The sequence below is a fragment of the Cheilinus undulatus genome, linkage group 8 (assembly GCF_018320785.1).
Source record: "Cheilinus undulatus linkage group 8, ASM1832078v1, whole genome shotgun sequence".
Lineage (NCBI taxonomy): Eukaryota > Metazoa > Chordata > Actinopteri > Labriformes > Labridae > Cheilinus > Cheilinus undulatus.
The window spans coordinates 30,257,682-30,282,713 of record NC_054872.1 but is presented as its reverse complement, the minus strand read 5'-3'; the positions used below and the strand labels follow the sequence as shown (position 1 = coordinate 30,282,713).

Genomic DNA, 25,032 nt, shown 5'->3' with positions numbered 1-25,032 from the left:
GGGTTCACATACTTTTTCCACCCGCACTGTAAGTGTTTAAATGGTTTGATCGATAAAAACATGAAAACATTAGTTTTTGCACGGTATTAGTTTAAGCAGACTGTGTTGTCTATTGTTGTGACTTAGATGAAGATCGCAACACATTTGATGACCAATTTATGCAGAAATCCAAGAAATCTCAAAGGGTTCACATACTTTTTCTAGCAACTGTATATATATATATATATATATATATGCGACCCACTGGACACAGCTTTGCAACTCACTTTTGGGCTCGCCAGTTAAAAACCACTGGTGTAGAGCAGTGGTTCCCAACCTTTTTTTCCTCAAGGCAGCCCCCCTACCTGTATCTAAGGAAAGCTAAGCCCCCCTAGCACCCATCTGAAAAAGTAAACGTCAATTTTATAGTTTCCATTGACAAAATCTCAGCGCAACACGCCTATATACACCTAGTTTTGACAAAAGATATATGTTTAAACTATCCATTATTACAAGGCTGTATAAGGGCCACTACTGAAAAAAAGAGGATTTGTTAATTTTAAAGAAAAACTTTGAAAATCTCAAGTTTAAAAGTTATTTAATCACAAAAAAATTACATTTTTTACTTTAAAGATGTAATGGTAAGCTAACTAAAACTTAATATTTTTGTGATTAAAGAGTTGAAAATCAAAAAGCCAACCACTATTTTCAGTTGGATTTCTTGTAAATTTTTGGCTTGACATTGTGAATGTTGGGTTTTTAAAACTTGAACTTTTTGAGTTTCTGTTGCTAAAATGTAAGATTTACTTGCTAGTATCAGACTTTTAAACTGAAATTCTGAGTTTGTTTTCTTGTTAAAAAACAACTTTCTAATCTCATTTTTTCCCTAAATATGTTAGCTTTTTTGCTACAAAGTAACATGTTTACTTCACTTTTTTGATCTTTAAGGTTGGGCTTAATGAATTATGTTTCCAATCATAATTTTTAATATACATATGTTTATGTGGATATACATACAAAGAAATATTGGCCTTTTGTGATCTTAAAATTGCAACAGGTCATAAGTGTAATCTAAATTTAAACTGCCTGGCCATAATAATGAGACAGCTTTTATTTTCCCTAAGACTTTTTAAAAAACATTTTTTTTCCATTAAAAGTATTGATTCAGTCACTGTTTAGAAAGCATCAATTTAGTACGACTATCAGAAAAAAAACAAAAAATACCCAACCCTATTCAAGGGGGTGATGGGGGCTCAAAAGCTTATCCTTGCCCCAGGGCCCCAAAATGTTTTCAGCCTGCTCTGTGTACCTTCAACAGTAAAGACACTCTAACTGCACTTCAACTCGTCAAAAGCAACTATCCCTACTTTATAGTATTGTCTTTATTATCATCATCATCATCATTGCTACTTTTAATGAAGGTCAATAGTTTGAAAATCTGACATTTGTCAACAGCCTGTTTTGAGGGATTGATTGGAGTTATTTAGGAGATGAAATTGTTTTCCAGTGCCCTAAGCCTTGTGCTGTTTAAGTTTCGGTTCACTATGTTTCGTAAATTATCTACGATAAAACACGCTTTTTTGCCTAAGTTTACGTATTTAGCACAATCTGCCTTTCCTTTCCCACTGTAAACTGAACCCCACATTATATGACGCGACACAACTTTCGAGCAGCTCCCCAAATCCTCCCAGCAGCTAACTTTAGCCAAGTCGTCGCCATTTTATTAAACGTCTAAATAGCCCTCCCCAATCGGCTATTATGAACCGCAATGAGATCCTGTGATGTGTTCGCCGTTTTATCTCCTCCTCTGGCCACATGAAAATGGCCACGCAACTGCATTCCCGCACATCCTGCTGCCCCTGTGCGCTGTCAGCCTGTAGCCCCGCACACACGCTGCAGCAGCGTTTACCCCGTGGTACTGACACGTTAACAGCCCGTGTGCATAAGAGAGTACAATCCGAGCCATTATTACTGTCGGGAGAGACGTAACTTTCCCCGAGAGAAGTGGGCAAATAAGATCCAGTGTTACCAGTCCGCCACCTAGCTGCGGAGACGCGCCGACGAAGATCTGTCGACTGTATGATTATGAAAACACCCGCGCCAATGTTGTTGCACAGTAGGCTCCGCGCTGCGATGGGACTGAAACTCGGTTTTAGAAGGTGTTTTAACCTCCGCTGGCCGTAGTTATGTAACCAAAGAAACATCTAATGCACCAAAAGCTTGGGATCGCTGTTGGTGCGAAGGGGGAGAGCAGGACAGCAACACCTTAACCTCCTGCCTAAACGCAGTTGGCTCCGGGACGCGCTCTCGGGTAAGTAGCATACGTAGCCTTATTTCAGATTTTCATGGCAGCCAGTATTAATGTGTGCAGGCCTGTCATCATCTTCAGCGAGCTCACGGCACTGTAGGTTACTGAGAAATTTTGTGCATCCGCTTAGCGCTAATTTTATCCCTTGTTGCTGAGCGTGTTTCTCCGTGCATGGTGATATTTCTTATTTCAGTGTTGCTGACACCAGCAGAAGGGCTGGCAGAGGACAGATGGAAGAGAAAAAAGGTGGATCGGGTCCTATCCACATCACAAACACCTCAAGCAAGCACATTTTTGACGCTACGCAGCTCCTCACTCCCATGTTGAGTTGGAATTTGCATTTGCTTGTGGTTCACAAGGCTTACAAACGGCTTTTAATGTATCGTGATGTATTATGGAGATGGAGTGACGACAACAACAACACGTGCATGTGTGTATAATTTGTAAGTGCGACAGCATCAGGCGGATAGTGGTTTTCGGAGGTGCGCAAAGTCATTATGGAGAAGGAAGCCCCTGTTGACGTCCTCAGTAAACCAGTGATAGGTTGCTCCAGTGCGGTAACACCCCCACTGCCCATACTGTATCTACAGTAGCAACATCAGTCAGCCTACGCAGCTGCGACCTGGGTACACAATGTACGACCAACATACTTATAATTCTAGGAGAAAGTGCGCGTGAGTGTGGAGTCTCACGTGAGAAACTTCCCAGTGTGTGAAGTGAAGCTGCACTGACAGTGTGAGTCTTCACGGTTCAATATTTTGAGATGCCATCACAGCATCCCTAATTTCCAGCTGTGGGCTTGCTGTGCTCGTGCTGTTGTCAGGCAGACGATGATGGTGTTGTAGTTATTGATGATAACTACACCGTCATGGCTTGGTGATGATGGCTGGAAATATGGTGGGCCATTATCTTGATTTAATCGTCGCCTCAGCGCTGCCGAGGAACCACACTGACTGTAGTGTCAAGTCCACCCATCATCCTGTCACTGGAAATAGCTTCTTGTCTAATGTTAGAATAATTTTGAGTTATGTGTGAGAGGTATAGCTCAGGAGAGTATAAAAAGCTATTAGTATGCACTTTGACTGATGTTGAATGGGCTTGCCCTTTTTAGTTTGAAAACCTGCCACTCTTATGTTCTCCTTATAGTCACGGTGCTCGAGCAGATTGAAACTGATGTGAGTCAGTGTTCCTCTCAGGCCTGTATCCTCCTCAGTTTACTCATCTTCATACAAGTCAAGCTTCAAGGCAGAGGTCATGACAGTTGGTCTTGATATATTATAGTTTTTTATGATTTTGATATGAAAAGTACCCATCAGCGCATCCTATCTTTAGAATTTTGATACAGAAACACACTAACATTACAGTCTTTGCTAGCACCAGGTGAGGTGTTGGAATCCCACTGTAACAATAGCATATGGTAAGGTAAGATGCAGAACGATATGACATGATCATGGGCGTAAAACGGGGGGAAACTGATTCCTCTGGCCCACAGTGGGGGTGGGCCCTCAAGAAGCCTGAAATAAAAAGTTTGTTTTCATTCTTTTTTTTTTTTTTTTTAATTTGTAAATCAGTGTCATTATTAAATCAAATGTGCAGAGATGTCATTGGGCATAAGAAAACAAGAAGAGATAAATAAAACCAAATGGCTGGCATCTTATTCAAACATGGAAGAGCCCCACGTTTTGTTATTTTATGAAATACATCAGTATAAGGTGCATAAAGTTAGTGGTGAACAAAGACACTGCAGTATTTTAAGCATTTTTCTAATGTGGAGGCTATTGTCTCATACTTTGGGAATAGGCTAATAATGACATCAACTAATGTCAAGGAAAAAATTAAATTACATTCAATTTAACCATAGTAAGAATGTTGCTTATTGATATAGGAAAATGTTAGTCCAAAAACACATTAAAATTCATCAATATTCATAAAACGACAAATTTTTTTGTTTTGCTGGCCGACTAAGGGGGGCCCTGTGTAATTTTATATCTGGGGGCCCAAAACCCCTAGCTCCGCCCCTTGATATGATACAATATGTTTCAGCACTTTATGGTAAAATATGCTAAAATATGTGACCGTACAATGCAATATGATAGAATATATAATGCCATATGATATTTTGTATTATGATATTTTACTGTAGTGTGTGATACTGTATGAAAGGATATGTTACGATATCTTAAAATATAATGTGGTATGACAAAATACAAAACACGTTTTGATACAATATTGTATGATAGGATGCAACTCAATTTATTACATTACAGAACAATACATTACATTATGATATTATACAGAGTGTAATGATACAAAATGATAAGATATGATATGTTAAAATGTAAAATACATTGCTGTATAATACAATATAGGATAGGTTACAACATGTTACATGTGATACAATACAGTATCATACAGTATGTTAGGTTATTTTACAACAGGTTACCATATGTTATGATTTGATACATTTTGTTAAGACACAAAATTTTACATTAAATAGGATGCATTTCAATATGATACAACAATATGATAGAATATGTGACAGCACAATACAATATGATGCGACATAAAAGGCCAAATAATAATGTATGATACAATATGTAACTGTACAGTATGATACTATATGATATATTATGGTATCATACAATATGATACGCCATGACAGAATTTGATACCGAAAAATTATGATGTAATATAATATGAAGAGATACAGAACAATATGAGATATACGATATGTTGCAATACAGTATGATATGTTGCAATAAATAATACAGCGGTCATAGACTGTAGAAAGAATTGGACAAACCTTGTGTGACGTCAGCTGTTTGCTTACAATTGGCGGACTCAAACTGCTTTGGAAGCCAATCCGCGGCGGCTTCCATTTCGAAATCGCGGTCTCAACCGAACTTTGGATCAACCTAACGGCCCATCCACTAAGCTAGAGTTCCTGTCAGCTAGTTAGGTAGCCTTCTGGTCGACAGAAACGTAGCTTCTGCCTGCCAAGCTATCTGTTAATCAAATGAGATGCACCAATCAGTCCACAGTGAGGTTTCTCCTAAATATAATCTAAACCATTGTGGTACAAAAAATTCAGCCCACATAGAGTGAGAGAACATGAAGACATTAGCTAATAAGACACGTTTTTTTTCTTTTTTGAACCAGGCTGTAAACCAGTTTATTTTAAAAAATGGCTTTTCAATAGGTGTTCAGAAGGGATTTCTGGTGTTTCTGCAGGCAGCCTCAAGTGGACACCCGCTGTACTGCAATTTTTTGCACTTCTGCATTGGCTTCATTTTTCAGGACCGTTAGGTTGATCCAAAGTTCGGTTGAGACAGTGATTTCAATATGGAGCCCGCCACGGATTGGCTTCAAAAGCTGTTTGTGTGCGCCTATTGTAAGCAGACGACTGACATCACACAGGCTTTGTCCAGTTCTTTTTACAGTCTCTGGTCATAACAGAAGTTTCAAATATAGGTTATCAGTCATATGCACTACTAATAACTGGTAGCAATATCAATGCTGAAAAGCCAATATCTGTCAACCCATAGTAAAGTAACAGTATGTTACCATACGTCACAATACGATAAGACATTGGTTCCTAACCTAGGGTCCAGGGCCCCCTGGGGGCAGGGGCATTCGGTCTGCTCTAAGGTTGTTAAAATTAGATTTACTCATATTAAATATATAGAGATCATAATAATTCATTTAAGAGGACTTGTGCGTAGGGTTATTTTTTATTTTAAATGATAAAAACAATTAGAATAGCTTTAGATCACTTTTTCTGTTTGGGAAAGGGCTTCAGCTCTTCTTAGATACAAGTTGGGGAGTTCAGAGGAAAAAGGTTAAGAATCACTGCTATGGGAGACAGTGTGCTGTTAGACAGTATGGCATGTTGCCCATAAGCTCCTAAAACATCAATAATGGATGGATTGCAAGTAATGTATATAAAGATGTGTGGCAAATCTCAAGTAACTGAGGAATGCCAAATGCCCCCCCAAAAAAGTTGGGGATTCTTGTATGTATGTATTCAGTGCAGTTTTGGTGTCAGTTTCACCTCTTATCTTGTTTGATCTTGCATCTCACTTTCATTTCTGTCCAACATTATCACTGCTGTAAACTCCACATTTGTTCACATTAATCTCAATGTGATAAATCGGTAAACTGTCTAGATCAACAATGTTTAAACTATAAATGAAGTAATTGTACCACACGAATCAGGGTGATGGTAGTCCCCTTATTACACGGTACTACTGCTGTTGTTTCTTTTGCCATACATTATTCTCCATTGTTGATTGCTGGGGGCTCGTTTGTTAGGCTACTGGATTAGCTCATTGATTGGCATACGTGCTAAATTTGAGGCGATGTCAAAGGCAGATACTGATAGAGGTACTTGTATTATAACTAGATGATAAAAATAGCATATGTTTGAAGGGCCAATGTCCATGTTTATGTTCATTTCATTTCATCGTAAGGTTTGGCCTTGGAAAATGCTTTGCAGAATGGTTACATAACAACAGTTACTGGAACAGATGTTGATTTGGGCTCAGTATGATTCAAGGAAAGGGTTTGGGTGTGGAGGGACCAAAAAGCAGGCGAGATAGCCCACTAAGCTCTTAAATGAAAACATTAACTGAGATGCTCCTCAAAGTTTAAGGGGGCAGTTCAATGCGTTGAGAGACTATTTCATAAGAGTGGCTCTCAGGAGAGAGATGCATGAATGCTTGGCAGGGTGTGTTTTATTAGAAAATGGATGAGAGTCTCCTGTAATGAGAGAGGGTATAATGAGGGAAGCATGACAGAAGATGCTGTTCCCCTTCGACACGTTAAGTAATAACTGGGCTGATCGCAGCGTGAGAGAGAGTGAATGTTCTCTCTGGTAAGAAAAATGTTATTTTAGGGTGTGTTTCTCGCTGTAATGTCACATTAAAAGTCAATTTACAATGGGGTCAACGAAAAGCTTACTTGACTTAGAGGAAGCAAAGGGAGGAGGAGGAATTTGTGCTCCTTTCCAAAAATAAGTTTTACCCTTTCCTACGGATTTGTGTTACCACTACTGAAAGGGGGAGGAGGGGAACGCTCGGATCTTGAATGGAGGGATTTAGGTTTGAGAGGAGGAAAAGAACGGTGGAGGAGGAAATATGGTTCTGATTAACATGGATACAGTGTATGAGTTGACCATTTTACTGTGTGGTCTACAGAGAGAGAGAGAGAGCGAGAGAGAGGGTGGATGGGACTAATAGAGAATGCATGCAAAAGCTTTCTGCCAAACATGAAAAGGGGAGTTTTTTCAGAGAGAAAAGAAAGTACAGCAGAGGGAAGGGTGGGTGGAGAAGTGCTTGTGGGAGTAGCTGAGAACAGAAGGCGCACAGACAGTGGGGAGAGGAGGGGAGGAGACTGGATCAAGTGTTTGAATTAGTCAGGAGCTGATTGATTGATGTATTGATTTGAAGAGGTAAGGCAGAGTAAGGATTAGAACGTAAGTAAAAGGGTTTAGTGGTTGTTTGCTGTCTCCTAGAGTTGTCTTTTTTATCAGAGAAAAACCTGCGGAGACTTTTATTGAAGAATGTGAGTAGCTCTTTCTTCCAGTTAGTGCCGACATTGGTTGAATCTGCGGTGTTGATTGGCCTCCTGGGTTTTCTGTATGATGAGATCATCTCTGTGGACACAGACTTTAGCACCTCTCCACAGCTGCCTGCAGGAAGGGGACTTTCCCCTCAATTCCTGTACTGCTACTACTCAGCATCTGAGTTCACTGAAATGACTAATCTGTTTTTTCTTTCTTTTTGTTGGTCTGTCTGTCTTTTCCTTCCCTCTGTCTTGGCCTCAAACTTACATCTCAAAGGACAGGAGAGAGAGATCTTCCTTCGCTGGATGAAGGAGACTAACTGTTTATGGACTGTTACAGGATACTCTTCTGAAAAATCTCTGGACTGGAACTGTTCTTCTTGCATTCACTCCTAAATCACCCAAGTTCACCAGAGTCCTTTAAAAGCATTTTATACTGGAAATCCAAAAGCGTTGTTCTACTCCCCCCTAACTTCTCTGATGGACCAGAGAGTGAAGGGGGGAACCCCTCCGACTACAAACTCCACTCTGGATCCCACCTCTGCACCTGAAGACTCCAAGAGGGACGAAGTGGCAGAGAAGAAGAGGAGAGCCGAGGGTGAAAATGGAGACATCGTGGAAAAAGAGGGAGAAAAAAGAGGGGCAGGAAAAAAGAGGGACGGAGACAAGGGGGCAGTGCTGGAGGTACTGATCGAGGGGCGCTGTGGAAGTGCAGGGCAGCAGCAGCTACAGATCTCCAGTAAGGAGACAAGCTGCCCTGAGGGGAACGTAAGACTCCGGATTGGACTCCAAGCCAAACGCACAAAGAAACCGCCCAAGATTTTGGAGAGCTATGTCTGCAAACCTACTATTAGGACCTATCAGAGACAAGGCAGGGGGGCACAGCTGAGGGGAGATGGGGAAGGAGGAGTGGGCCAGCAGAATAAAACCAGCTCTATTCCAGACAAGGCAACCAGAGATCAACACTCAAGCTCGGATGCTGTCCAGACCACATCAAAGCAAACGGCATCTGCTGCTTCCCCACAGCTTGGACTATCCTCATCGTCATCATCGTCCTCACAGCCACCACCTTTATCAACAACATCACCTACAGTGTCCACCCCCGCCTCAGCTTCTACCACAGCCAGTCAAGGGACCAAGTCAGCCAAACAGGTAAGCTACCAATGAGGGCTACCACAAATTTGCACTTCCCATTTGCCAGTTTAAAACCTGCTTAAAGTTTAAGTAAGTTTAACATGGAAAATAAGTAGTTACTGAAGGCATGCATACATTATTAATGACTCATATGTGCTGTAGTTCTGTTTTGTTTTCATGCAGTTAACCACCACGCAGGCTTGCATGGTGCAAAATTGCAGAGCTTTATGCTTGGTTGTAATAAGGTCAAATGAGCTATTGTCTCAATAGTGAAACCTAAGCAGCCCATTTAAACAAACAGACCTATAAATAGGACAACAGCACAGCAACCACTTGGAGCTATTACAGACATTGGTCCATCAGTCCCTATGACAATCACCCAAGGGGAAGCTTATTGCTTTAGCTGCACAAACACCACTCAAGCTGCAGCATACCAAAATTACAGGACAAGTACGAAATGTCAAGCCTTCTCATCTGTATTAGTGGCAATTTATAGCTACCAATAGCACAGCTTTCTCCCTCTCTCTCTCTCTCTCGCAGTGTTCTGTCTCTGCCTGGCTCTCTATATCTGTCCCTCTCTTCTATTTTTACTTCCCCTCTTTTCTCTCTCTACCTGCTCTCATTTATCTTTCACTCCCCCTCTGTCCCTGTCCCACTCCCTTCCTCTCCGTTTCTCTGCCTTTGTATTTCTCCTTTCTGTGTCAGCCCCATTCCTGTTTCCATCACCTCACTCTCCTTCTCAGTATGCCCTCTTTTCTCTGCCTGATTGGGTCATTTTGTCCCCACTCTCTCTTTTAATGGGTGGACAGAAACAAAAGCATTAAGGTTATTGTCTCTTCCCCATTGTCCTTCACTGTTGTCCCTGGCAAACTAATAGACATCCCAGCCATTGTTATCTATGACGGAGATTCTGTGTTTGCATTCTCCAGGTCCCTGTCAAGCTGGCCGATAAGACTGAGGTAAACTCAAATGGCTCATCTGAGAGAGTGAAGAAAGAGAAGCTCAGCGGTGTCAATGGCCAGCCTGTTCCTGCAGGGCATAAACCTTGTTCCCCAACAGCTGACCAGACAACATCAAATACTCCTTCCAGCCCAAGCTTCCAAGTCCTGTCTGCATCAGAAACCAAAAGTGAGGGGAAGACCTCCAAGAAGCATAATGGTTTGGTTCAGACGCCAAAACAAAAGGGATTATCCAATGGGAAAGGCTCTGCCGACCTCATGGGCACTTCTGCTTCGTCAAAAATCAAAGCTGGAAAACCAAGCAGTTCCACCCCTGTTTCTTCTGTGGACTCTTTGACAAAACCTCCAGTCTCTAAAGAACTCAGCCTGTCCACTAAGAGTGGGCCAGACTCTCCTTCTTTTACCTCAGTCACCCCTAAACCACAGTCCTCCCCTGCTGTGGATCCCTCTGCTGCCCAGTCCCCAGAGCAGGATCCACCATTACAGCCCTCAGTTGAGAAAAAAAGAGAGAAAGACAGGAAAGGAAAGAAAGAGAAAAGGAAAGACAAAAAGTCAAAGCGAGATAGACTTGAGACTGAAAGAGCAAAAAGTGAAAGTAGAAAGGAAGAGAGCAAGAAGAAAAAGAAAGGGAAGGATGGGAAATCAAGACATGGCAAAGTAAAGGATGACAAACATAAGACTGAGGAATCTTGGAGGGATGAACTCAAAACTGACAGAGGAAAGGCTGAGAACAAGAGGGATGAGCTTAGCCCAGAAAGAGAAATAACAGAGGAAAGTAATTCAAACTGTGGTGAAACAGTTGTTGCTAGTAAAATAGACAAAAACTGTAAATTAGTCAATACAGGCAGACTTGATGAGATAAACAAGGCAGACGACAGTTGCAAGCCAGTAAAGCAAGCTGAGCCAGCAACAGGTGACGCCAGTAAATCAAAGGAACAAGACGTCTCAAGACATTCAACTGTGCCTCCAAGCCACCCCTCTTCTTCTGCTCCTCCCTCTCTGCCCAATCCTTCAGCCCGTGTCCCTGTTTCCCCCCCTTCTTCCCCGAGAGAGCAGGACAGCCGACCCCTTAAGAAGCGCAAAGCCAGACGGCCCAGCTGGACCAAGCTGGTGCACCGGGCCCAGAGAGTGGAAAATCAGGAAGCCCCCTCAGATTCCCAGCATAATTCGTTGCAAAATTTTCCCCAGAACCCCAAGACGTTGCTCTCTGCCAAAGCCACTGTTCAGCAGACTGATGAGTCACATGCAGCATCCTCTAGCTCCTTAACCAGCTCCTTCCCTACAAAACCTCCTTCCCCAAAGCAAACTCACCCAGCATCAGATCCTAGCCCTCCTGCTCCCAGATGCCCTGTAACTTCTGCACGGAAAAGAGGACGACCCAAATCTCAAAGCTCTAACATAGATGAACCTCCCCCTAGGCTTTCACCGAACACTTTCCCGACTGAGGTGCCTCCTCAGGGAGGTGATGGTGTCCAAAAAGCCCCCATGTTGGAGCCAAGCTCCACCTTGCAGAGTGCCACTCAGTCTATAACCAGCCCCAAGAAGCGTGGCCGTCCACCAAAAAGGCCCCTCCAAGAGGACCAAAGTGAAGATGCACTGAATCGCACTGATGACACGGACAGAAGTAAAGATTTGAATCCTCCTGAAAAGGGGAACAGGCAGCTAAAGATCAGGAGACTGATTAATGAGATGAAGAAAAGAAAGAAAAGGAGGCTTCACAAAGCTATGCTGTCTGGATATGCTAGAAAGGAAGGAAGGGGAAGTGAGGCAGCAGATAAGGAGACCTCTGTGAGAATGTGTAAATCGATTGAGGCAACAACAGTACACACGCTCTCAGCCCTGTCATCCTCCTTTGGGAGTAAGCTGGGCCCTCAGATCAATGTGAGCAAGAGAGGGACCATCTACATGGGCAAAAGAAGAGGACGCAAGCCTAAAGCCCAAACCCATTTAACAACACAATCCAAGAACTCCACCCAGTCATCTCTGTTTGCCAATCCCTCTGAAACATCCATCTTCTCTAACCAGCCTAACTCTCACCCATTTCCCTCCCCATCTCTCACCCACTCCAGTGGAGCCCAGAGTCCGTACAGCGAAGGCAGCCTCACAGAACCAACATCCTCTCTACTTTTCTCCCATCCATTCTCCCTCCCCTCCCCATCCTCATCCTGCACATCACCTCGCCCTCCTTCATCCTCATCCCTCTCTCCCTTTGTGAAGAAGAGCTGTCCATGTCAGGGTAGGCATCATTTCCCCTTCCACCAGTCCTCATGTAAGCTCTCCTGTCCCACCCCACCTCTTCATCACACACCAGGCTCCCCTGGCCACCTGAAAGAGGCCACGCCTTCCCCCAGGAGTGAGTCACACAGCGAAGAGACGCTGCCAAGTGATAGTGGGATCGGGACTGACAACAACAGTGTTTCTGAGCGAGGAGAGCTGCGGGGAGCTCGGGGGTTGCTCAGGTTGGGCCAGGGTTCAGGAGTGATTCTGGGAAGTCAAAGGCATCCCTCTGCTCTTGTGGATCGTCCATCTCCTGTTTCTTCACCTCTTTCACACATACCCAGACAAACAAACCCAATCACCAGTGCACCTTCCTTAGAGCGCCACAGACACAGGCACAGGCGGAGGGATTACGACTGTTCCTCTTGCAGCTCTTGCTTGTGCCCATGCCCCTGCCAAGGACATAACAAATGCACTCATTCAGACTTTTTTCCTTGTCTTGGGCATAATGCACTGAAGAGACAGAAAAATAAACATAAGAAGAAGCACCAGCAGCTTCACATGCCTGATCCAGAATTCCTAGCAGAGCTGGAAGATCTGATTGGGCAGTTCAGTGAGGTCCATATTGGACGCCGAAGTTGGGCTCGGACAGGTTTTGCACAAGGCTTTGATGGGAGTGGGAATCCTGCTGGAGGAAGACGCCACCACTCGTCACACTCCCTTCGCTCTAACATCTTCAGGATCAATCTGAATGGCTTCTACTCCCCTCACCCTTCATCTTACTCGGCTAATCCTTCCTTCTCCCCGCACCCTTTCTACCCCTGCCAGCCTGTGCATTGCAATAGGAAGCCGGATCGCAGGCAATGTGGCTGCCCTTCAAAATTCCAGGAGACCATTGAAAATATGGGTTTTTACAGCAGCTATCCCCCAACCACTGCACTTTATCACCATCTCCCAAGCTCCTATCCTCTTCCTTCTACACATCAGTACACCACCCATCAGCCCCATCATGCCCACTTCTTCCTGAACCCTGCCAGATTCCACAGGCGGAGGAACAGGTTGCTTAGGGAGGGGGCTTTAGGGGGAGAGATTGATGGAGATATAGAAAGAGGCAGTGGAGGAGGTCAACATCTGAGCTCAGGTTTCACATCCAGCCTTGGCTGTGGCTGTGGGAGAAGCGAACATAAACACAAGCATAAGCACCGTCACAGGCACTGTGAGCGAGAACTGGATGAAGAGGAGGACTTACGTGAGGATGAGGAGGAAGTCGGAATGGAAAGAGAGGGGTTGGCTAGTTCAAAGGCTAGGTCAGGGTTCATTTTGGGGCAAGGGGATGGAGGAAAGAAAGGGGCGAGAGGGATGGGGAGGATGTTGTCTAAAGAATTGCCTTGGTTGTGTGACAAGAGAAATGATTCCTTCTCTTCCCCTACTGCTGTCACATCATCATCATCATCGTCTTCTTCAGCTGAGAGGTACAAACACACATCCCTTACCTCACTGGGTCTAGGTTCCTCTCACCTATCCTCGTTTGGAGGAGGTTGGGGCGGTATAGGTCAGAGTTGGACAAAATTTGGGAGCCTGGGAGGTGTGGGGTTTGGAAACTCAAACCCGAGCTGGAAAGGCCCGACTGGGGAGCAGCACAAAGCCCAACTGGTAGATTCAGACGCAGAGGATGAGGATGGTGAAGACATTCATGAGTCAGATCTGTATAGGAGGTCCCCATCTCCAACACACACCAACCTTTTTACTACTGCTGCCATGGCAACAGGGGGGCGAGGTCTGAGGAGTGGATTGGCCAGTCGGAGTCCAGGATTAGGAGACAGGTCATTGAGAAGAGACCAGCCAGCATGGTCAGAGAGGAGAGACACAGGTAAGCATGCATAAAAGGCTTAATAAATCAAAGTTTGGAATAAGGCTGAGCAATTGATAGAAATTTAGATTAAATCTTATTATAACCTACTGCAGTTTTCAAATTACAGAGGGCGTAACATTTCTTTAACCTGAAATGTTGTTTTTGCAGCAGAGATGTTATGATTTGCACACCATCCAGTGTTTAGTTGTCATTTTTAAGAATAGTTTGCAATCAATCCTACTTTCCTTTTTTCTACACATATTTTTCTTATTAGAAATGAGAATGACAAAAATAATCATGACTCTCCATTCAACATGTGAAACAAAATTTTCTATACCAGTCAAAATAATGGCAGTTAGATATTTTTTCAAAATCATTCAGCCCAAGTGTGGATATTATGTATATTCCTCTGTATAAAGTCACAGTATGAGATTGTGTCAGCATCTGTGCTAAATTTGGTGCAAGAACTTGCTAGAGTACTTGCAAGAATCATAGTGTTTCTGGCTTTAAACTCTGTGCTAAGAGGTGTGATAAAAATCTGTTTACATTGCATCCTGTGTTTTGTATATGCATACACATTGTCTGTTAATATACAATTTGCAACAAGTACGTCTATGACTCCAACAATAATCAAAACTTGCAAAACAGATGGAATGGCCAGATTCTAAATGATTGGACCAGGTCTAAGAACAGATCAGACCAATTAGCGTTGTTTGGGGAGAATGAGGCAGTAGCTGCAGGCAGGGTTTGATCAACACAGTCTGGCTGCAGACTGTTCATTTCTGACGGCCACTCTCACAGACTGTTTATTGAAACACTGTTTATCTCAGAACTTAGATACATGCTAAAACTTTGGAGAAAAAAATCAGATAAGACTTCTGTTTAGGGTTAAACTTTCAGTTAGGATAAGGCTTGAGGTAAGGGTTAGGATACTAAAAGTTAAAAGTGAAAAACCTGACCTACAAAACCTTTAATAAAGCTGAGTGATCAGTCTGCTTAAGACTGCTGTGTAAGTTACATAGATAACAGAGCTATATAACTAATGGAGTTATGTAGCTAAAGCTAAGCTCTTAAAGCAGCTATGTATCTATGTTATCTGCATAAAGTTAGCTTTAGCTTTGTTTGCTAAAGCTCTCATTGCTAAAGCTAACCTAGCTATAGATAAAGATGCTTCAAAGCTAAGGTAGCTATGTAGCTAACATAGGTCAGGGTCTTTCTGTCCAGAGTTTGCATGTTCTCATCATTCATGCGTGGGTTCTCTCTGGGTACTCTTGCTTCCTCTCTCTATGATGATGGATGGATGGGAGTGGTTCAGTGGTAGATTGGGGTCACCCTCATTTTGGTAGGCTCCTGAGTCCTGTTGTTTACATGTAAAGGCTCAGACTTTGTGAATTCAGCCAGATTTTGGTTCAACTGCAACATCGCAGCTCATCATGAATCATTGGACTGGAATATGAGTGCCTAGGACGACAAACTCTCTTAGTGTGTGCAGTGAGACGTAATTAACCAAAGATGCCCCATGATTTCACAAGACTAGCATGTCAGAATTTTTCTTGCATCGACATCTAGAGTGTTATTGGCTCTTGTTTGTTTTCTCCTGTTCAAAGCAAAGGACAGCTAGCATCACAAAGAGTACTTCTGTTTTAGCCATGATTAACAATCCTTAACCCGCCTCCCCAATGACCTGTAAACTTAGACACAGTCGCAGAGACAACAGCATACGATGAGTGGTCAGGATTACACTTGTAGTGTGGCCAGGCTGTCGGCCAGGAAGATTTTCTTCGCATAGTCTGATACGGTGTAGTAAAAAATGGTGACGTCAGGGCCTTTAAAATGTCCTTGGCCGGACAAGGAGCATAATTTTATGAAAATGATTGGAATATTACTGATGGGCAGCTTGGACTTTAGCATAGCAGCCTTTGCTGATAGTTTCCATGAAGGGATGACTGTGATATGTAGTATAATGTGCTTCAAGAGGTCAAGAGGCCAGAAAATGGGCAGTATCATTACCATTTATAATGGAACTGATCTAAGACGTTCAAATCACAACAGCTAGGTTAGTGCAAAGCTTTATGCCATGAGGCTCTTTACTTTCACAGTATGACAGATTCTTATGTTTGCACAGTTTGGAGATGAGATCTAGGCATCGAAAGTTTTCCAAATAAAGCGTCAGCATTGCTTCCTCAGGTGTTGTTGAGCCACACGTCTAGCCTGGGGGTGTTTGAGAGGAAATCAGACTCTGTTCTTTTTATAGCCATTTTCAGCCCCCCTCTGCTGTGCCATAAACACACACACACTCACAATCTATGAACACACAAATGCAAACAATCAGCAATCACTGTTTGTTGGACATTTTCAAAAGTGTTAACGCAGGAGGGCAGCATCTTGATGGTAATTCTCCAGAAAATCTTTGAAATCTTCCCCGGTCTACAGCGAACCGCATGCTGTTTCAGGCCGGGGCTACTCAGTGAACACAGTCATTAGTTAACCACCAGATTGGCTATTTAAAGCTTGGCCTATCCCTCACTGCTGGCCAACAGGGCCTATTTGACTTGGAAAAATCCAATAAGGAAAGAGTGGTCAGTCTTGTCAGGGGCTGTGGAAAATGGAACAAAAAGATAGATGACCACAGGAGTGATTGATGAAGGAATTGCACGGGGGTCAGGATTGGGGCAAAGAGGGCTTGTGAGGGGAAAATGCTGTTTTTGAAAGAGTTGGAATACATTTGACATCAGCTCATCATCTAACTAAACCCACATGTGTTTGGAAGAATGCTAGCACGCCACACTCATACGCTCCTCTCAGTCTTTGTCTGCTCAGCGTTTAGAGACAGTGTTACACATTAACTGCAAAAACAGTTTGTGTGCAGGGCTGCATAGGTTTGCTCAGTCTTATTAAAAGAATGCACTTTGCACAGTGTTTGTCTCCATTTTTGTGGGTTTTTGCTGTGTGTGTGTGCATAAATCACTTCTTAATGCATTTCCCAGAAGTGATCTGGTTGGAGGAAATGTTGTGACTCACCTAATCTGTGGCCCATCCGCATGACTCAGCCAAGACTGGCCTCACCTCACACCTCCCGCTGGCTCAATCACTGATCCACATCTGTCTCATTTCCTCTCTGCCACTTACACCCCACCTCCACCCTTCCCTCATGCCTAAACACCCTCCCTCTTTCTGTTTCAATGACTGCAGGTTTACAAGGTGACTCAAGAAGCCAGGGGCAGCAAAAAAATGTGCCAACCTCAGACAGTGTGGCAGGGAGGAACAAAAGAGGACCAGGACGGCCAAGAAAATACCCACTGCCCTCCTCTGTATCCTCCCCCACACACTCTTCTGCGGCTCCCTCCATGTCACCAACCGACCTCTTGCCAGGGCACAGCCACAACAGAGATGGGAGAGAAGTGGGTGGGAAAAGGGAAGAAAGAAGGTCAGAGAATGATGGCATGAGCGATAAACTGCAGCAGGTGACGGAGTTGGAGCTGCAGGCCAGGAGGAAGAGAGGACGAAAGAGAAAACACGGTGACTCTCCCTGTCATCAGAGGTAAATAATCACATTATGAAGTACCTGAGTTGGTTGACTTGAAAATTCAATACAACCACTCACTACTGCTAAATTAACCCATCGTTTTCAGCACTGTGTGCTAAACCAGTGCCTTTTCTCTCTTTCTCTTTTTCCTCTCTATCGTTCTATCTCTCTCTTCATGCTTTCCTTTTTAGCATCACTGAGGACAAACCCGAGTGTGACACCCCTCCTGAATGTATCAGCCAATCAGAGGTTGACCAGGCTCCATCCCAGCCAATCATCATCCAAAGAGAGGAGCGAGCTGACGGTCCACCTAAGAAGAAGTTTCTGAGGGCAGGTCTTTACTCGGATGACTACAAAACAACAGAGTGAGCCAGCTGAAACCACTATTTTAAATTTCATGCTTCTCAGAATTTTTTGTTTATGTGTTTGATAAATCTCTTTCCCAGTCCTCCCTCCCAGCAGTCGAGTAGAGAGAGTCTGGATTACATACCAGGGGAGCGTGAATACAGCCTTTTACCCGCTCCCATACATGTTGGTGAGCATATAAGATGCTATAAACACTATTGCAGTTTGCTATAGCCTTGATAGGTAATCCAAACTCCTGTTGTGACTTACAGGGAAGTACCTAAGGCTGAAGAGGATTCATTTCCAGCTACCTTATGATGTCATGTGGCTGTGGCAGCATAATAAGGTAAAGTAGCTCTGCAGAATTCATAATCAGAAAGTGAGAAGGTCAAGTTGAATCATCTTTGAAGATTAAGGAGATTTATAGAGTGTCTTGAATTAACAAGTACTTTTTCTGGTTTGTTGTTGCAGCTTCAAAAGCAGCCAGCTGTCCCACTGAAGAGGAAGAGGCGTTACTGTAAGTTGCCAGTATTGTTCATATTTACACAGCAGTCATTTCTGATGTCATGTGCAGGGCAGGAAGCTAAAAAGCTAAAATTGGGAATGTTCCCAGCAACTGACCTCCCTGTTAATTAAAATGAAATGTAACAGATTAGTCTTAAAGTAAGAAAACATTCAGAAACAGTCAAAGATTAGCATAGTTTATCATGGCTATAAATCGTCTAAAACAGCATTGATTGCATGTAGACTATTTAATTGATGCTCAAAACAATAAATCACACTCTACAATAGCAAACTTGAAGGGTGTTTTAAATTCCACCAAACTGTGCACTACTTTGAGTCACTCTGTGGGTCAGTGATGTCAGATTAATTTGACAAGTGTAGCTAATGTTAGCAATGCTAGCGCCACCAACCTGTGGTCCTCTTTGAATGTTAGAGTCCACATACCTATGCTGAATATGATCATGCATTGCTACTGTTTAGTGATTATTTATCACTTTACCTATGCTGCTCCTATGAGATGCAATCCATCCACTGTGCTAGTTTATATCATTAGAGTTAAGTGAGACAACCCATTTATCATAGCCACAGATTAGCTTTGTTACATCTTCTGCACAACATTGAACCAATCTTGTGGGCCTTCATTAATAAGAATATTAAGAGTTAGTTAAGCCCACTTGAACTAACTCTACACAGCTCTGGTGCCATTTCAGTGAATTTGATCAACTTTAATCAGTTTCTTGAGTGACAGTATTGAACTGCTGTGTTACGAGTTTGGTTTTAAAGGTTTCTCTTCAGAATTCCTACATATCCTTATGTTCAGCAACTAAAATGACAATAAATGAGCTAAAATAACATTGGAATATTACACACATTGCAGTCAGAAAATATTCAGACCCCTCACTTTGTTGATTTTTTTTATGTTGCAGCATGATGCTACAATCATTATTTTTTTCTCTCATGAATCTACACAGTATCCCATAATGACAAAAGGAAAACAGAATATTAGAAAACAAATCCAGACCCTTTGCATTAACACTTGAAATGTTGCTCAGGTGCCAACCATTTCTCTTGATCTTTGCTGAGATGTTTCTACACCTTGACTGGAGTCCACCTGTCGTAAATTAAACTGATTGGACATGGTTTGGAAATTCCGCTGCACTGAAGGTAGATATTGGCACAATCAGGACTCTTCTAAGAGCTGGTTGCCTGGCCAGACAGAGCAATTGGGATCTGCAGTCTTAAGGGTCTTAGTAAGAGAGGTGTCAAAGAACCTCAGCTCCAGAGATCCTATGTGGAGATGGTACAAAGTTCCAGAAGGACAACCATCACTGCAGCCCTCCACTGATCTGGGCTTAAGGCGGAGTGCCTAGACAGAAGTCTCTCCTCAGTGCAAAACACATGAGAGCTAGGGGTGGGAATCACTAGTGGCCCCATGATACGATATTATCACGTTATTTGGGTCATGATTCGATATTGTTGCAGTTTTAAAGAATTTGCAATACAGTGACTATGGCAATACCATATATATTAACACGTATTGCAATCTATACCATTTTTTTAGCTGTTTGGCCGATTTAGCATTTGTCTTGCCCTCATGTTTGTCATATTTTTGCTGTGTTTTATTTTCATACAGCACTCCTTGCAACCTCATGTGTCATGTCCATCTAATTCGTGCCCTGCTTGCATTCCTAATGTCTTTTCCCTGGTGCTGCCATGTTTGTTGTACTGATTTTCTCCTGCTCTATGACGTCACCTCTGCCAACCTCACTGGACAAACAATTGTCCAAATAATTTATTTTATTTTTCCACTATCACTGACTTCAGTTCATATTAGCAATTAATTAAAAAAAGATACTTGGCAGACCTGAATCGAAATAATATCGCTAAGCAAAATATTGTGATACTGTGCTGTATCTGTGTCTGTATACTGTGCTGGTGTTTGCAAAAAAACATCTGAAGGACTCTCAGACAGTGAGAAACAAGATTCTCTGATCAGATAAAACCAAGGTTGAACTGTTTGAATTCTAAACGTTATTTCTGGAGGAAACCAGTCACCACTCATCACCTGCCCAATACCATCCCAACAGTGAAGCACATTGGAGGCAGCATCATGCTGTGGGGGTGTTTTTCAGCAGCAGGGACTGGGAGAGTGGTGAGGGTTGAGGGAAAGCTGAATGGAGCAAATTATGGAGATGTCCATAATAAAAACCTGTTCTGTAAGGCTCAGGACCTCAAAAGAACCTTTTTATCCATTTAAAATGTATAAAAAAATTATAAAAGAAGTAAGAGGCTACAATTTGAGGTTCAGAAGTTATTTAACAAGGAAAAATTTGTGTCATGTCTTCTGTGACAACTCCAGCTTGTAAGGGCTTTTAACAAATAACAAATACATCCAAACTTTGCTGCTGCAGTGGCTCCTTTTTTCTCCTTTTGTTCTTCTTTGCTGCTCTAAAACGGTAGTTCATGTTTGTTGTGTTTTCAACCGGCAAAGAAGAATAGATTTATAGTTAAGAATGCTAACATGGCTAAATTAAGCAAATATAAAGTTAAACAAAACTGTATCAGTATGGTTCATCAACACATACTCACAATACCAATACTCACATTTTAAGCAGTTTTAGACAGATTACCGATACTGGTATCAGAATAACTTGTAATTTCATGAGGAATTACATACTTCTCTTGGGAAAACCAGCTTTGTAATCCCAAGATAGGGACATAGATTTGAAGAAGTCTTGAGAAAGTTACTGAAATGCACTCATTATCACCGGAAAACTAAGTAAACTAGAAAGTATGGATGAGTACTGCTGGTCTATAGAATGCTAACTGTTTATCAGATATGTGGTATTACTTTTAAATATATCCTGTTTTTTAGCTATCAGTTTTACTTCTAGCTTCCCATTTATCCAGGAGAGGTATAATTTTAACCATTGCCTTTATTTATACATCTGACAACTGGGCCTCCCTCGGACAAGTGCTTCTAATTATCATGTTGCTATCAACACTACAAGCAGTGCATCAAGGACTTGTTTATGGTAAAATGTGATGGCACCAATGCTACTTTATGTTAAAGAAAGACAGAAAGCACAACAACCCTATTCATATTTGAGCTTCCCACTCTGAAAGTAACGCCAGAAGATAATGGCTCATATGTGAATGTTGTAACTCAGACGTGTTTTCTTCAGGGTTAGTAGATGGATCAGATCAATAACTTCATGCAGTGTCTTATCTCTTTTTCTCTCTCTGTTTCAATCAGGCCGGCTAAAGGAAAGGCCTTCATCCTCTTACCAAACAGCGGTGCGTTCATGTGGCTAGAGTCTGTGTTTTTGCAGTGAAGAATGCAGCTTTAATAACTATAGAGACTTACCTACAATCCACAATTCCTTTGTATTCTGCAGGAGGAGAGCACGAGTGACATCACCAGCCTTTTCCCTCACCTGGATATGGAGCCTTTGACTTGCAGTGAGAGGTATTAGAATAACATAGCCAGTCATATTTCATACTAAACATATGCATATATTGTAAGTAAACTAATTCAGTGTGGATGTTTCCCCCCATGTGCCGGGCCAGGAGCTTTGTGGTGAAGCAGCATGTGTTCCTCATGAGGAACTGGGAGCTGGTGAGAGACAGACAGATCCGACTGAGGATAGCGAGGGAGAGGGAAAGAGACCCCAAAGACAGAGAGGAGAGGGACTGTCCACGTCTGTCCTGTGATGGAGCCAGTGGGGACAACGGCCACATCAAGTCAGGTCCATGAAGCAAGTGTGTGTGTTAGTTTTCGTTTCTGTAGGTGTTTGTGAATGTACATGTGTTTGAACTTTTCATTTTTAATGTACATCTTCTTGTGTTTTGTGTTGTCTTTTGACTCAATGTGTGCATGTATGTGAGTGTGTGTGTGCTCTGCTTACAACCCGTTTTCCTCATGTTTGGCTTGTCGTTCCACATCATACTCAGCGGCACAAAATAAGTGGTTTTCCAACCACAGAATATCAAGCTGCAGAAATGTTTCCCCATTTCTGTCATCCTCTACTGGTGTCCAAGAAAACCGAGCAGCATTGACTCTCTCCATTAGTAGTCAAACCACAGTTTCCATCAAAGACTCCCTCACTGATTGCAGATAGAAATCAAGCGGGAAACGGCATAATTGTGGACATATCTATGAAATAAATGATGTGCTGCTTTCATTCTGTCCTGCAACGCCTTCACTAACATAAAGAACACTGTTTGACTTCTTGACCCTCAGATCAGCAAGTGGGGGTGGAGGTGACGGTTATCAGCAATGACCCCCACCATCAGAGTCAGGACACCTCCAGCTCACTCACTGCCAGCCCCTGTGTGAGTGAATAAACCCACCCACATGAAAATGAAAAAGAAATGATCTTTTCTTTAAAGAATGCAAATTTCCACAAAGATAGGAATCTGCTTATGTAATTATCTGTGCATACTTTTTCCTCCACAGTCAACCAAAAACCAGAACAGACTAGAGGAGGGGGAGGAAGAGGAGGAAAAACGAGAGGAGGACGAATTCTGCAGCAGAGAACAGAGGAGGAAACGGCTGAATGATTTACTTTTGACCCTGCAGCATTCATAAGCTAATGAAAAGCGGTAAGTCAAGCATCATATTGAGTCTTTAAGAAGTTAATGCATGGTTTTGCTGACAGTGCGTTGCTCTTACGCAGGTGGGAACACTCTGAAAAAAGGGACCAGGCCCACCACAGACGGACGAGAACTGATGTCACAACACTGCTATTAACAATAGCAGTGCCTCTAAGAACAAGTGAGAAAAAAAAGGGAGACGAGAGCTTGGGAATTATAGCGGCTGAAAATGCAAGAAAGACATCTCGCACACTGACAGATGAGTGTGTTGAACCTAGCGCTCTGAAGGGCATCACACCAAGGATGAAACCATGGCAACACATCCTTTGTCCAAACGGCGAGGGATGATGAGAGATAGACCATCCCGGATGAAAAAGAAAGAAAGAAAGAAACAGACCAGCTGAAAGGAATTTGCACTAGTGCTGGATGAACAAGCACACTAAAGACTGTATGTATGCAGAGTGGGCACACTATAAAAGCACCACGCATACACTTTGATTGCTCTTACTTCGGCACCTTAAGCAAACTGGGAAGACACAACTTTGGTCGGAGAGTGGACATATATGGTACTCAGCATTTCGGCTCAGAAGTTTCCAAGGGATGAGGAAAAGAAAAATCCAGGAGGGAAGAAAAATGTAGCCCTAAGTAGGTCAAAATTGAGCCCTCATTTAATCGTTAAGCTTTCAAAGTCACACTGCACCTTTGGGAAAATGACACGAGGAGGAGTGAACCAGTTAAAAAGCTGTTGAGACAGTGTTAGGGTTTTTTTCTTCACTTTACCAAGACAGTGTCTGCTATGTACTAGTGAATAGGCTGGGTAGGGAGGGAGGGAGGCAGGGGTGGGCTTAGTGATAGGAATTTTGGCATCACTGCAAGAGAATTTCTAATGAGGTTTTAAGAAAGAAGTTATTTTTGAATTAAAAAAGACAGCTTGAGTACTATCTGCTAAAGAAATAGACAAAGTATATTCATGAGAGGAATGTTTATCGTTGACTATTTTCAGTATTGCTTCCTGGAGAGGGGGTTTAAAAAAGTGTTTTGTTTACTTCGGACTGCCTTTGAGAATGTTTTCGCTCTTTGCTCCAGAGCATTGACAATCAGAATGTCCTCGAGGGGAGGGGGGAACGAGAGAGGAAAGGGAAAGAAAAAGTCGAATTAATTTTCCCCAAATGCTCTGTAGAAGTGCCATGTTGTTGTTGTGTATGTTACCTAAGCGAACTCATGCAGTCTTTAAAAGCAATATCTCCTCTGATAAGGACTATATAAGGACTTCCTTTGTTATGTCTTTTTTAAGTTGTGAATATTTGAGGATTGGAGGTTATTTTTATGTACAGTTGCAGAGTAGATTGTTCTTATTTTAGGAGCATCTGGCTAATTCAGTGGAAGTAAGCATACGCGTTTAGTTTCATGTGAATGTACATAGAGACCTGTTTTCCTTCTATCAGCAGTAGCGTGTAAAATTACTATCATACATGACAATATTATCAGGATTATACTTCAAACTTAATATCAAATCTGTCATTTTACTAACATGTTTTTAACAGATTATACAGCTGACCAATATTTCAGTCATTTCTCCTTAAAATTGACTATGATTGTATATGATTTTTTTTTCTAGAAATACATGATTTGTCTCTTTTTTTAGCTGAGCGTACTTTTCGTTTTTATATTGGTCAGACAATCAGTGACAGTGACTTACTTTTTTCCAGTGTTAAACTTCTGCTCTCTTTCAGTAGTGTGGCTTCTAATAACGAGCCAAGAAAGTGCAATTTCTTTGACTGTTTACATACTGTATGTATATTTTTCCTCTTTCCTTTTTTAACTAAGAGCACTACATTATTGCCAGTGGATGATTAACTTTATAGCAAAGGTACACATAAAAGAGTTATTTATCTAGTTTGCATGACATGTAACCTTTGCCTGTTGCCTCTGATAACGTGCATCTGAAAAAACAAAACATCAAAAACAGATATAACTCAAACGCCATAGAATGTCAGCTCAAACTTTTTGCCTCTATAACCACAATAATAAAAGCATTTTATGTCTACTA

The 25,032-nt window shown here is 42.3% G+C and overlaps 1 protein-coding gene across 8 annotated transcripts in view; it reads left to right on the top strand.

The window, feature by feature from the left end:
• Positions 1 to 25,032, top strand: part of LOC121513663 (histone-lysine N-methyltransferase ASH1L-like) — a 27,086-nt gene extending 2,054 nt beyond the window's left edge. The window contains exons 1-14 of one of the 8 annotated variants that reach the window (XM_041793557.1): positions 1,758 to 2,290; positions 8,132 to 9,001; positions 9,913 to 14,029; positions 17,204 to 17,552; positions 17,729 to 17,902; positions 17,984 to 18,072; positions 18,155 to 18,228; positions 18,354 to 18,399; positions 21,643 to 21,683; positions 21,785 to 21,855; positions 21,957 to 22,135; positions 22,630 to 22,721; positions 22,846 to 22,991; positions 23,066 to 25,032. In XM_041793557.1, coding sequence (XP_041649491.1) covers positions 8,330 to 9,001; positions 9,913 to 14,029; positions 17,204 to 17,552; positions 17,729 to 17,902; positions 17,984 to 18,072; positions 18,155 to 18,228; positions 18,354 to 18,399; positions 21,643 to 21,683; positions 21,785 to 21,855; positions 21,957 to 22,135; positions 22,630 to 22,721; positions 22,846 to 22,977 — 6,036 coding nt within the window. In that variant the 5' untranslated portion in view covers positions 1,758 to 2,290; positions 8,132 to 8,329 and the 3' untranslated portion in view covers positions 22,978 to 22,991; positions 23,066 to 25,032. Of the gene's footprint in view, positions 1 to 1,747; positions 2,291 to 8,126; positions 9,002 to 9,912; positions 14,030 to 17,203; positions 17,553 to 17,643; positions 17,903 to 17,983; positions 18,073 to 18,154; positions 18,229 to 18,353; positions 18,400 to 21,642; positions 21,684 to 21,784; positions 21,856 to 21,956; positions 22,151 to 22,629; positions 22,722 to 22,845; positions 22,992 to 23,065 lie in introns of those variants that run through there. The other 7 variants (XM_041793556.1, XM_041793558.1, XR_005992229.1 and 4 more) reach the window with 7 other exon arrangements.